The 14,011-nt window shown below is 49.7% G+C and overlaps 1 protein-coding gene across 1 annotated transcript in view; it reads right to left on the bottom strand.

Annotated features, from left to right (window-relative positions):
- Positions 1–14,011, bottom strand: part of LOC135888998 (capping protein, Arp2/3 and myosin-I linker protein 2-like) — a 77,242-nt gene that overhangs the window by 40,630 nt on the left and 22,601 nt on the right. Inside the window, exons 9-13 of the mRNA XM_065416811.1 lie at positions 10,921–10,996; positions 10,742–10,830; positions 8,806–8,900; positions 3,559–3,645; positions 659–792 (exon numbers count right to left, since the gene is read on the bottom strand). Coding sequence (XP_065272883.1) covers positions 659–792; positions 3,559–3,645; positions 8,806–8,900; positions 10,742–10,830; positions 10,921–10,996 — 481 coding nt within the window. The remainder of the gene's footprint in view (positions 1–658; positions 793–3,558; positions 3,646–8,805; positions 8,901–10,741; positions 10,831–10,920; positions 10,997–14,011) is intronic.

The raw sequence follows: 14,011 nt of genomic DNA, 5'->3' as shown, positions 1-14,011 counted from the left end.
AGACCAGCCTGGGGGTGAGCCCAGACCCTCCTTCCCACAGGCACCTCCTCCTCCCCAATCGGCTCCTTCCCCTGGGCAGCAGCGCCAGGCCGCGGGAAGCTGAAATGGAGTTGGCTGCTTGGCCAAAGTGACCTGCAATAGATTTGCCAAGAGTGGCCTTCGATTTGGGGGCTTTTGAAAACACTGAGCTCCCACTGGAGTCCACAGGAGCTGTGGGGGCTGGGCACGGGGTCCACAGGGTCTCAGCTGGGCACCCAAAAAGCAATAGTCCCCTCTGAACATTTTGGCACCAAATGACAAAGGGGGCAACCCAAAAACCTGACCAAACCCCAACAACAGACCCAGCTGATGGGCCAGATTCTTCTGACCTAAACCATTAAACCTCCAGAGAATGCAACACCCACTAGAGAGAGTCTCCACTCCAATCAGAGGTGTGACTGCGGCTCGGGCAGGCATATCTAGCTAGCTTGGGGACCCACATGCAGCAAGACCTGTGCTGCCATGTGGTCTCTGCTACTTTCAGCCCCACCCCAGCAGGTATGCCTGAGCGGCAACCTCCCATTGCCCGGAGCCAGGGTGAGAGAGAAGAGACACATCTCAGCTCACTGTACACGCTGCTCGGGTTTTAGTTGCGTTTCTCTGGCTTGGACCGTCCTACCTGCCGGGAGCTATTTATACGTACGCTGGCATCGTCCGTGGCAAGGACGCCAGGATTCCCCGAGAGATCCAGGTGCTGAAGTGAGGTGCTGAAGATTCCATTAGATGCAAGGGACTGGCATAAAGTGCTCGCTCCTGCCCGAGGGAAGGGAGGAGAAGCCGGTGAGCGTGTTGGGGACCCAAGAGTGGACGCAGAGCAGAGAAGGACATTGTCATGTTAGAAACCCTGCAATCCCAGAGCCCTGCTTGTCCCAGACCTAGGGTGACCTAGGGTGACCAGATGTCCCGATTTTATAGGGACAGTCCCGATTTTTGGGTCTTTTTCTTATATAGGCTCCTATTACCCCCCACCCCCTGTCCTGATTTTTCACACTTGCTGTCTGGTCACCCTACCCAGACCCCCAAGAGACAGCAGGTGAAGAGGGACCATCCCACACCGGAATTCTCTCCTTAAACCCCTCTAGGGGGCCTCTGGGACTCGGAGAACCAGCCCTCCCACATCATGTCCAGAGCACCCAGCAGAGCCCTTTGGCCACCTGACTTTGAAAAGGGGCCCCCTGCACATGCCCATGGACAGCGCCCAAGCCAAGAGGGAGCAGAGCTGTCTCAGGACCGAGAGCAGTCGTTCCACAGTTAGGGCTATACTGGGCTGTTGAAGCCCGGCCCCTTGCCAAGGGGAATGCAGAGGGACACTGCTCAAAGAGGCCTGAGGCCCAGCATGGGGGCTCCAGGGGACATGCAGGCCAAGGCAGCCCCGCCACCCCCTTTCACACTCTTGTGGGAAGGTTGCCCGTGCTAGCCTGGAGCCCTCTGGCTCCTGTAAAGAGTCCGAAAGACAGCGAGGAGTTTTTCAAAGAGACATTATTAAGGGCACAAGAGCAAACTATCCCACTGCGTAGGAAAGATAGAAAGTATGGCAAGAGACCACCCTGGCTTAACCAGGAGATCTAAAACTCAAAAAAGAGTCCTACAAAAAGTGGAAACTCAGTCAAATTACAAAGGATGAATATAAACAAATAACACAAGTACGTAGGGACAAAATTAGAAAAGCCGAGGCACAAAACGAAATCAAACTAGCTAGGGACATAAAAGGAAACAAGAAAACATTCTACAAATACATTAGAACCAAGAGGAAGACCAAGGACAGAGTAGGCCCGATACTCAATGAGGGGGGAACGACAATAACAGAAAATGTGGAAATGGCAGAGGTGCTTAATGACTTCTTTGTTTCGGTTTTCACCAAAAAGGTTGGTGGTGATTGGATGTCTAACGTAGTGAATGCCAGTGAAAATGTGGTAGGATCAGAGTCTAAAATAGGGAAAAAACAAGTCAAAAATTACTTAGACAAGTTAGATGTCTTCAAATCACCAGGGCCTGATGAAATTCATTCTAGAATACTCAAGGAGCTGACTGAGGAGATATCTGAGCCATTAACGATTATCTTTGAAAAGTCATGAAAGACAGGACACATTCCAGAAGACTGGAAAAGGGCAAATCTAGTGCCCATCTATAAAAAAGAGAAATAAGGACAACTCGGAGAATTACAGACCAGTCAGCTTAACTTCTGTACCCAGAAAGATAATGGAGCAAATAATTAAGAAATCAATTTGCAAACACCTAGAGGATAATAAGGTGATAAGTAACAGTCAGCATGGATTTGTCAAGAACAAATCATGTCAAACCAACCTGATAGCTTTCTTTGGCAGGGTAACAAGCCTTGTGGATAGGGGGGAAGCAGGTGACTTGGTATATCTTGACTTTAGTAAGGCTTTTGATACTGTCTCGCATGACCTTCTCATAAACAAACTAGAGAAATACAACTTAGATGGATCTACTATAAGGTGGGTGCAAAACTGGTTGGAAAATCGTTCCCAGAGAGTAGTTATCAGTGGTTCACAGTCATGCTGGAAGGGCATAACGAGTGGGGTCCCGCAGGGATCGGTTCTGGGTCCAGTTCTCTTCAATATCTTCATCAATGATTTGGATAATGGCATAGAGAGGACACTTAGAAAGTTTGCGAACGATACCAAGCTGGGAGGGTTTGCAAGTGCTTTGGAGGATAGGATTAAAATTCAAAATGACCTGGACAAACTGGAGAAATGGTCTGAAGTAAATAGGATGAAATTCAATAAAAATAAATGCAAAGTACTTCACTTAGGAAGGAACAACCAGTTGCACACATACAAAATGGGAAATGACTGCCTAGGAAGGAGTACCGCAGAAAGGGATCTGGGGGTCATAGTGGATCGCAAGCTAAATATGAGTCAACAGTGTAACACTGTTGAAAAAAAAGCAAACATCATTCTGGGATGTATTAGCAGGAGTATTGTAAGGAAGACACGAGAAGTAATTCTTCCGCTGTACTCCGTGCTGATTAGGCCTCAACTGGAGCATTGTGTCCAGTTCTGGGCGCCACATGTCTGGAAAGATGTGGACAAATTGGAGAAAGTCCAGAGAAGAGCAACAGAAATTATTAAAGGTCTAGAAAACATGACCTATGAGGGAAGATTGAAAAAATTGGGTTTGTTTAGTCTGGAGAAGACTGAGAGGGGACATGATAGTTTTCAAGTATATAAAAGGTTGTTACAAGGAGGAGGGAGAAAAATTGTTCTTAACCTCTGAGGAGAGGACAAGAAGCAATGGGCTTAAATTGCAGCAAGGGAGGTTTAGGTTGGACATTAGGAAAAGCTTCCTAACTGTCAGTGTGGTTAAGCACTAGAATAAATTGCCCAGGGAGGTTGTGGAATTTCCTTCATTGGGGATTTTTAAGAGCAGGTTGGACAAACACCGGTCAGGGATGGTCTAGATAATAGTCCTGCCATGAGTGCAGGGGACTGGACTAGACGACCTCTCGAGGTCCCTTCCAGGCCGATGGTTCTATATATCTATATCTATATATACCTTTGGCAGTCAGCGAGGTCCTAGAGAAGTTCAGGCTGCGCAGGCCCTTGGTGCGTTTCTTGATGTGCTGGCTGAATGCAGTTATCCCTGAGGAGAGAGCAGAGGGGCTTGAGAACAGACAGGTGATAGAGGGCTCAGCCATTGCATCATTGCTTGTCAGCCATCGGCTGCATGCTTCCAGCTCTGTCAAACGAACCTGATGCCACAAGTCCCCATCCCAAGGGGCCTGTAAGCTGAGACAACTGGTACCTGCTGATGGAGGGGGGCACAATTTAAAGCTTGAGTCACACTCCTCCCTGCAGCCGCAGCTTGCAGCTCACCAGCTCCAGGAGGGGGCCGGGCACGCAAACCCTGGCAGAAATCAGGGGGGCACGTGACCCCGCGTGGCCCCCCAAGCATTGCCTCTGCCTGTAAGAGAAGGATCGACCCTGCAAACACCTTGGCCTGGGTGTCGTGCGAGTCCCAGGCACTTCAGGCCCAGGAGTAAGGCCACGACTCCACTGCAGAGCCTATGCCGGCCTGGCCGCTTAGGGTATGCGATACTGCAGCTGGAAGCGAGCCTCCGGCCTGGCTAGGCAGACCTGGGCTGGCTTCGCTTGAGCTAGTGTGCTACAAACAGCAGAGCAGGTGCTGTGGCAGGCGGCGGCTCAGGCTAGCTAACCCCCGAGCTCAGACCCGGGAGGGTGGCTAGCCCGAAGCGCCGCTCACGTCACTACCACCACACGGCTATTGTTGGCACTTTAGCTTGTGCGAAGCTAGTGCAAGTCTGTCTCTCAGCCCAGCTAGACATGCTCCCGGCTGCCACGTCCCTAGTCTAGACACGGCACACGCCGCCAGGAGGAGGAGCTCTGCCAGTGAAGGAACCGCCCTGAACGACGGACACACTCTGTCAGCAGAGCTGCGTCTGCACTGGGGGGTTTGTGGGGGCGGGGGGCGACACAGCTATCCTGGTATAAGTTTTACGTGTAGAGCAAGCCTATGTGTTTGCAGGATCCAGCCCTAAAATCAGACACAAAGCAGGTCAGACAGCAGCCTAGAGCCCAAGGCACATGGCACACGCTGCCCCCAACTCCCCATGCTGCAGGGAAACCAACACTTGCCTTCCATGGCATCTCTGGGTGACACACACACCAGGGCCAGGAGAGCTCGGGACCTGGGGCTGCGACTCCCCCACACAGCAGGGCCAGGAGAACATAAGAACATAAGAACGGCTGTACCGGGTCAGACCAAAGGTCCATCCAGCCCAGTATCCTGTCTACCGACAGTGGCCAACGCCAGGTGCACCAGAGGGAGTGAACCTAACAGGTAATGATCAAGTGATCTCTCTCCTGCCATCCATCTCCATCCTCTGACAAACAGAGGCTAGGGACACCATTCCTTACCCATCCTGGCTAATAGCCATTAATGGACTTAATCTCCATGAATTTATCTAGTTTTCTTTTAAACCCCGTTATAGTCCTAGCCTTCACAACCTCCTCAGGCAAGGAGTTCCACAAGTTGACTGTGCGCTGCGTGAAGAAGAACTTCCTTTTATTTGTTTTAAACCTGCTGCCTATTAATTTCATTCGGTGACCCCTAGTTCTTGTATTATGGGAATAAGTAAATAACTTTTCCTTATCCACTTTCTCCACATCACTCATGATTTTATATACCTCTATCATATCCCCCCTTAGTCTCCTCTTTTCCAAGCTGAAGAGTCCTAGCCTCTTTAATCTCTCCTCATATGGGACCCATTCCAAACCCCTAATCATTTTAGTTGCCCTTTTCTGAACCTTTTCTAGTGCCAGTATATCTTTTTTGAGATGAGGAGACCACATCTGTACGCAGTATTCAAGATGTGGGCGTACCATCGATTTATATAAGGGCAATAATATATTCTCCATCTTATTCTCTATCCCCTTTTTAATGATTCCTAACATCCTGTTTGCTTTTTGAACTGCCGCTGCACACTGCGTGAACATCTTCAGAGAACTATCCACGATGACTCCAAGATCTTTTTCCTGACTTGTTGTAGCTAAATTAACCCCCATCATATTGTATGTATAGTTGGGGTTATTTTTCCCAGTGTGCATTACTTTACATTTATCCACATTGAATTTCATTTGCTATTTTGTTGCCCAATCACTTAGTTTACGGCTGCTACTCTGAAACCTGAGATCTTTTTGAAGTTCTTCACAGTCTGCTTTGGTCTTAACTATCTTGAGCAGTTTAGTATCATCTGCAAACTTTGCCACCTCACTGTTTACCCCTTTCTCCAGATCATTTATGAATAAGTTGAATAGGATCGGTCCGAGGACTGACCCTTGGGGAACACCACTAGTTACCCCTCTCCATTCTGAGAATTTACCATTAATTCCTACCCTTTGTTCCCTGTCTTTTAACCAGTTCTCAATCCATGAAAGGACCTTCCCTTTTATCCCATGACAGCTTAATTTACGTAAGAGCCTTTGGTGAGGGACCTTGTCAAAGGCTTTCTGGAAATCTAAGTACACTATGTCCACTGGATCCCCCTTGTCCACATGTTTGTTGACCCCTTCAAAGAACTCTAATAGATTAGTAAGACACGATTTCCCTTTACAGAAACCATGTTGACTATTGCTCAACAGTTTATGTTTTTCTATGTGTCGGACAATTTTATTCTTAACTATTGTTTCGACTAATTTGCCCGGTACCGACGTTAGACTTACCGGTCTGTAATTGCCGGGATCACCTCTAGAGCCCTTTTTAAATATTGGCGTTACATTAGCTATCTTCCAGTCATTGGGTACAGAAGCCAATTTAAAGGACAGGTTACAAACCTTAGTTAATAGTTCCGCAACTTCACATTTGAGTTCTTTCAGAACTCTTGGGTGAATGCCATCTGGTCCCGGTGACTTGTTAATGTTAAGTTTATCAATTAATTCCAAAACCTCCTCTAGTGACACTTCAATCTGTGACAGTTCCTCAGATTTGTCACCTACAAAAGCTGGCTCAGGTTTGGGAATCTCCCTAACATCCTCAGCCGTGAAGACTGAAGCAAAGAATTCGTTTAGTTTCTCTGCAGTGACTTTATCGTCTTTAAGCGCTCCTTTTGTATCTTGATCATCCAGGGGCCCCACTGGTTGTTTAGCAGGCTTCCTGCTTCTGATGTACTTAAAAAACATTTTGTTATTACCTTTGGAGTTTTTGGCTAGCCGTTCTTCAACCTCCTCGGGACCTGGGGCTGCAACTCCCCCACACAGCAGGGCCAGGAGAGCTCGGGACCTGGGGCTGCGACTCCCCCACACAGCAGGGCATTCAGTGCAAGGCCTCATCACCGCACCGCAATCCGTGGGGAGCTCAGGCGGTCGTCTCACAGAGTGACTACGTGACTGCCACCAGGGACTCCCCCGGCATCACCACGTAGGCCCTGCGGCCAGCACCAGGGATGCAGCCTCCAGTACAGACCTCAGCACAGCTCACAGGATTGCTCTCCTGAGCCGGTGTCTGACCGAGAGCCGAGCCCAGAGAGTGACGCTATCCAAACGCTAATCAACCGGCAAGGGGCTGACGGGGCCAGGGACAGGTGCTGCCAAGTCCCAGCGTGCTGCCAAAAACACACTGAAAGAGCTACGGGGCGGCCAGGGCTGGGACGTCGTCTGTTCCTAGGGTGGGGCAGGAGGGGCTTGGACACAGCAGGGGCATGCCCAGCCCCGATGTACGCTGCTTGCCAGACCCCTACCAGCTCCCACACCCGGGGCATGAGCATTCCCTGCAGAGGGACCCCTGCAGGCAGCGCTTAGAGACGTATCACATGCACCATCTATGTACATACTAAACAGACACTTGCCAGCCCCTTCTCTGCCACAATGTACACTCCGTGACTTCCCCCTATATACAGCACCTGGGGGATTTGTTACATTGGCACGCTCCTCGATTTGTTCCCACCTACCCCCTATTCACAGCACCCTCTTCTCCGAGAGAGAGAGAGAGTTCTTCCCTGGGATATGGCAGAGCTAGCGTGGTGGGGCAGACTAGAGGGCCATCACTAAGGGCTCATCTACACAGGGAGAGATAAAGCTGGGGACAGTTGCCTTCAATTCCCCTCTGGCTACTTCCCACTAGCCTGCCCTGCATTCCCCATGCAGACAAGCCCTAAGAAAGTCATAAATAGGCAGTAAAATGTAACAGGTGAAGAACTGGTGTCAATTCATGCAAGTGCAGCGACATGAGCCAGAGGTCAAACAGGCCAAAGGATGTTACCCTTTGGGGAAGGAGGGAAAGGCATCTTCCCCCCCGCCCCCACTGGTCAGTGCTGGCAGCTCACCAGGAGGATTTGCCTGCCCACAAGGCACTTGCCAGAGGCAAGGGTACCTAACCCAACGAAGCAATGCCCCACTCTGGTCCAGCCAACCCCCTGCCTTGGTCCTTATGGAAGGGGGGGCATCACACATTGAAAAGGAACGGAGCAAGCAGCCGAAAGGTTGCAGCGGGGGAGCGCGGGGAGACGGTTCAGACGGAGATGCACTAATTGCATCATAAGGAACATGTGAGTTCGTGCCTAGCCAGAAAGGAATCTCTTGGTTTCTAGCAAGTCGTTAGGATTTAGATCTTTAAGTGGGGTTCGAATTTAGCTCCTCTCTCCTGCTCTGACACTAATTAAATACACAAAACTCACAATCTATCAACCCCCAGCCCCCAGCGACCCTGCCTGCAGCACTCAGGGTGGGCACCACAGCTGCTGGTTATGGGGCGCATGGCTGAGGACCTGCCGGAAGCAGAAGGAAGTCAAGGGCCCTGTGTGGGGCAGCACAGACTGAGCCTGCCCATGGTTCTTCCCTGGATTGCGCTCAAGATGCACTTCACGCGTCCGCCCTCTCCAGGACGAGCAAAGAGGCTGCGGCCGGGGGGCAAGACATTAGCAGGTGAGTGTGTGTCCCAGTCTTCCTCCCTGCGCACCCCAAGCTGCAGGCTTCTCATGGCATAGCTGCTGTGCTTTACCCACACACCCCACCTTACGCTTCCACGTGGGGATGAGATCAGGGATTCACAGGCCACCACACGCTGCCTTGGGGAGTGCAGCCGCCTCTTTCAAGAGGACAGCGAAGGTGGGAGGGAGGCTGGATGGAGGGGGAGTCTCAAACCCAGCCAGCTCCAACTGGCCTCCGGGCAGAGACAGGACAGAAACCAGAGTGGCTGAAAAGGACAGGCTGTAAACCCCGCGCACTGTCAGAAGCAGCCGGGACACTCTGAAGGGGCTGTATCTGTTGGGACGGGAGCATGAGGTACCTTTGTCCTCCAGCTGGTTGCCAGCCAGGCTGATGGTGCTTAGAGCCGAGTCCGGGTTTCCTCTTAATGCCTGGGCCATCCTCTGGGCAAATTCACTGCAAGGGAACGAATCTCACTTTACAACACATCCAGCGTTGGCGTATTCCCAACGCGGCCAGGCACCAACCATCTCACAACCCGTCACAGGGAAATAGTGCTGGGGTCGCATCGTGCCTCTGGGGCAGCGCCAGGCTGGGGGTGGGGGAGCAGAGGCACTAAGCGGTGGGGGCCGGATGCATTACGCCTATCGGTCCCTAGGGTGCTGAGCGATCACTCGTGCTACACCTGCAGCAAAGGTGGCAGCCAGCTCTCTCAGCAATGCCGCCATCCCAGCCACGGCTCTAGTCACAGCCAAGCCCAGCCATGCACGGCCACAGGGGGCACTTTTCTGCCATGCTGGCTGTAACACAGCAGAAAGTTGTCTCCAGCCAAAGAGTAGCAGAGGTGTGAAATTCCCCTGCCCGGGCCATTCCCTGCTGGGGTGAACTTCAGAGCCTGGCTGAGTCATGCAGAGGGGAACCCTGCGAGGTACGGGCAGTTTCTCTCTTCTCTCAAAATTATAGTTAAACAAATACATTACTGCAAAACCAAGGCTGCAAATTTAAACACTCAACAGCAGGAACCCAACAAAGATGTCTGCCTTCATGGGCCATACCCCAGCACATCCATGAGCTCTTCCCGATGTGAAGCGGCCCTCTGGATGAATCCAGCCATACAGCTGAGCTAACATTACCTAAAGCACATACATGGCTTTTCAAAATGGGATGCACGCTCCTAAATCACTAATCCCATGGATTTTTGTTTGGATCTGGATACCTCTGAAATTCCCAGCTATAATAATCTAGCCATCATCCATGCCTACAGTGCAAGTTACTGTTACTCTATTATGAGAAATTTTTTTCCCTTTCCCAGTTTTTGGATATTTAAATTCATCCCCTTAAAACAGGGGCGGGCAAACTTTTTGGCCCGAGGGCCACATCTGGGTGGGGAAATTGCATGCAGGGCCATGATTGTAGGGCTGGGGCAGGGGGTTGGGGTGCGGGAGGGAGTGCGGGGTGTGGGAGGGGGTGCGGGGTGCAGGAAGGGGCTCAGAGCAGGGGGTGTGGGGTGCAGGAGGGGACTCAGAGCAGGGGGTTGGGGTGCGGCAGGGGGCTCAAGGCAGGGGGTTAGGGGGCTCAAGGCAGGGGGTTGGGGTGCGGGGTGCTGGAGGGGTTCGGGGTGCGGGCTCCGGTATGGCACCACTTACCTCAAGTGGCTCCGGGATGGCAGTGGTGCACAGTGGGGCTAAGGCAGGCTCCCTGCCTGCCCTGGCCCCGTGCTGCTCCCGGAAGTGGCCAGCATGTCCAGCAGTGGCTCCTGGGAGTGGGGTGTGGCAGGCGGCTCTGCCGCGTGCTGCCCTCACCTGCGGGTACCACCCCCGAAGCTCCCATTGGCCGCAGTTCCCCATTCCCGGCCAATGGGAGCTGCGGGGGGCGGTGCCTGCTGACGAGGGCAGCACACGGAGCCATCTGCTCCCCCCGTCCCCCAGGGACTGCAGGGACATGGTGCCGGCCACTTCGGGGAGTGGTGCGGGGCCAGGGCAGGCAGGGAGCAATCCCGCAGGCCGGACTGAAAGCCCTGATGGGCCGGATCCAGCCTGCGGGCTGTAGTTTGCCCTCCCCTGCCTTAAAAGGCGACCAGAAGCCAAGGGTAGCTGATTTAGCATCAGTTGATAATTTAATATGCAGACAATAATTCAGTGTCAGCCCTGCATTTCTGCTATTCTACCAGCTGACGATGGACGAGGCAGAGAACAGCCGGTGAAAACATGCAGCAAGCTACTGCCTGTGCAGGCTTTTAAAATGCTACCCAGAATCCTTTAAAAGAGACAGCACATGTACAAATTCCCTTTCCTTACAATTTTAACCCGCTGTTTTCCAGCACCAGCTCCTCCAGTTTCACCGATTTGCTGAGCATGTACAGAAGCTGTTCAGAAATCTCCAGATTCTAGGAGAGAGGAAAGTCTCTTTGAAAGCTGTGTCATCACTTACGGGACAGCGGTTCATTACCATCCCGGTCACCGCTCTTCGTACTCACCAGCCTGAAGTCCTTACAGTACAGCTTTGTGAACCACAGGTTAAACGACAGCGCCGTGATGCTAAGGGCTACGTCTCTGCAGCGGGACACAGCAATGAAACAATTAGCAAGAGTTACGGCACAGACTGACTGGGATTGGAGACATGGTGAAGAACCATTGAGTCAGGTTGCACATGGTATTTTAAAGCCACGACTTACCCATAGAAGCTGGAGTATTCTGCACTCTGACCACTGCTTTAAGGCTGGACTAGACCTACTACATCCCTGGCTACGCCAGCTGAGAAGCAAGTGAAATCCTGCCACTGGTCACAACTGCTCTAGGTGCTTCTCTAGTTCATCAGGGCTTCTATGTTTGTTTGCTGAGCTCAGGCCTGGCCCTAATGAACCAGCCATCCACAGTGGCACATGTCCCCTGCCTTGCTAGGCCCAGAGGAGCTGTGTGCACCGCAACGACCAGGACATCCAGCGATGCTTGTGCTCCCCCAGAGTGCGCGCACTGAAAGTGCCGGTCCAGGATGGCAAAGGGAGAAAGCTCTGCTGTGCCAGGTGGGTGAGGATTTACTGGGCAGTCAATTGACTCACAGGGCTCAGGCCGCAGGGGTAAAAATAGCAGTGTAAACGTTTGGAATCCAGGCTCTCAGACCCTGCGAAGGGGGTAGGTCACAGAGCCCAGGCTCCAACCAGAGCCCGAACATCTACACTGCAGTTTTATAGCCCCGCACAACACGTCAGCTGACCCGGGCCAGCCAGTCTTTATTGCAGTGTAGCCGTACCCAAGGTGGCCACATTCTCTTCAGTGGGTTTGCAAAGGAACTTAGTAAACAGCTCTGTTGATGATGTGTGGGCCAGAATAGACTCCAGCACCTGCCCCGAGGCTGGGCTGGCCCTGCAGGGCCCACAGAAACAAACTCCAGTTCCCCCTTGCGAGAGGTAGAGATCTTAACCACGCCTTGACTAGATACTAGGGCTGTCGATTAATCGCAGTTAACTCATGCAATTAACTAAAAAAAATTAATTGTGATTACAAAAATTAATCACAATTAATCACACTGTTAAACAATAGAATACCAATGGACATTTGTTACATATTTTTGGATGTTTTTCTACATTTTTGAATAGATTGATTTCTATTACAACACAGAATACAAAATGTACAGTGCTCACTTTATATTATTTTTATTACAAATATTTGCACTGTAAAAATGATAAACAAAATAATATTTTTCAATTTTCTCTTTATCATGAAAGTTGAACTTACAAATGTAGATTTTTTTTGTTATATAATTGCACTCAAAAACAAAACAATGTAAAACTTTAAAGCCTACAGGTCCACTCAGTCCTACTTCTTGTTCAGCCAATGGCTAAGACAAACAAGTTTGTTTACATTTACAGGAGATAACGCTGCTCTCTTCTTATTTACAATGTCACCTGAAAGTGAGAACAGGCATTTGCATGGCACTTTTATAGTCAGTGTTGCAAGGTATTTACGTGCCAGATTCGCTAAAGATTCATATGCCCCTTCATGCCTCAGCCACCATTCCAGAGGACATGCTTCCATGCTGATGATGCTCATTAAAAAAATGCATTAATTAAATTTGAGACTGAACTCCTTTGGGGAGAATTGTATGTCTCCTGTTCTGTTTTACCTGCATTCTGCCATATATTTCATGTTATAGCAGTCTCTGATGATGACCCAGCACATGTTCATTTTAAGAACACTTTCACAGCAGATTTGACAGAACGCAAAGAAGGTACCAATGTGAGATTTCTAAAAATAGCTACAGCATTCGACTCAAGGTTTAAGAATCTGAAGTGCCTTCCAAAATCTGAAAGGGACGAGGTGTGGAGCTTTCAGAAGTCTTAAAGAGCAACACTCCGATGCGAAACTATAGAACCCGAACCACCAAAAAAGAAAATCAACCTTCTGCTGGTGGCATCTGACTCAGATGATGAAAACGAACATGTGTTGGTCCGCTCTGCTTTGGATCGTTATTGAGCAGAACCCGTCATCAGCATGGACGCATGTCCTCTGGAATGGTGGTTGAAGTCTGAAGGGACATATGAATCTTTAGCACTTCTGGCACATAATTATCTTGCGTCGCCAGCTAGAACAGTGCCTTGCGAACGCCTGTTCTCACTTTCAGGTGACATTGTAAATAAGATGTGGGCAGCGTTATCTCCTGCAAATGTAAACAAACTTGTTTGTCTTAGCAATTGGCTGAACAAGAAGTAGGACTGAATGGACTTGTAGGCTTTAAAGTTTTACATTGTTTTGTTTTTGAGTGCAATTATGTAACAAAAAAATCTACATTTGTAAGTTCAACTTTCCTGATAAAGAGATTGCACTACAGTACTTGTATGACGTGAATTGAAAAATACTATTTCTTTTGGTATTTACAGTGCAAATATTTGTAATCATAAATAAATATAAAGTGAGCACTGTACACTTTGTATTCTGTGTTGTAATTGAAATCAATATATTTGAAAATGTAGAAAACATTCAAAAATATTTAAATAAATGGTATTCTATTATTGTTTAATCACCATTAATTTTTTTAATCACGCGATTAATTGTGATTAATTTTTTTAATCGCTCGACAGATGAACTGAAGCTCAGAGGGGCATTGCTGGCATATGATGGCGTATATTACATTGGTGGACGTGCAGGTGAATGAACCGGTGATGGTGTGGCTGATCTGGTTAGGTCCTGTGATGGTGTTGCTGGTGTAGATATGTGGCATCGTCCACCAATGTAATATGCGCCATCATATGCCAGCAATGCCCCTCTGCTATGTACATCAGCCAAACTGGACAGTCCCTACGTAAAAGGATAAATGGACACAAGTCAGATATTAGGAATGGCAATATACAAAAACCTGTAGGAGAACACTTCAACCTCCCTGGACACACAATAGCAGATTTAAAGGTAACCATCCTGCAGCAAAAAAACTTCAGGACCAGACTTCAAACAGAAACTGCTGAGCTTCAGTTCATCTGCAAATTTGACACCATCAGCTCAGGATTAAACAAAGACTGTGAATGGCTAGCCAGCTACAAAAGCAGTTTCTCCTCCCTTGGTGTTCACACCTCA

The sequence above is a fragment of the Emys orbicularis genome, chromosome 14, assembly GCF_028017835.1.
Source record: "Emys orbicularis isolate rEmyOrb1 chromosome 14, rEmyOrb1.hap1, whole genome shotgun sequence".
Taxonomy (NCBI): Eukaryota; Metazoa; Chordata; order Testudines; family Emydidae; genus Emys; species Emys orbicularis.
The sequence above is the reverse complement of the archived record's forward strand: the minus strand, read 5'-3'. Positions and strand labels throughout refer to the sequence as shown.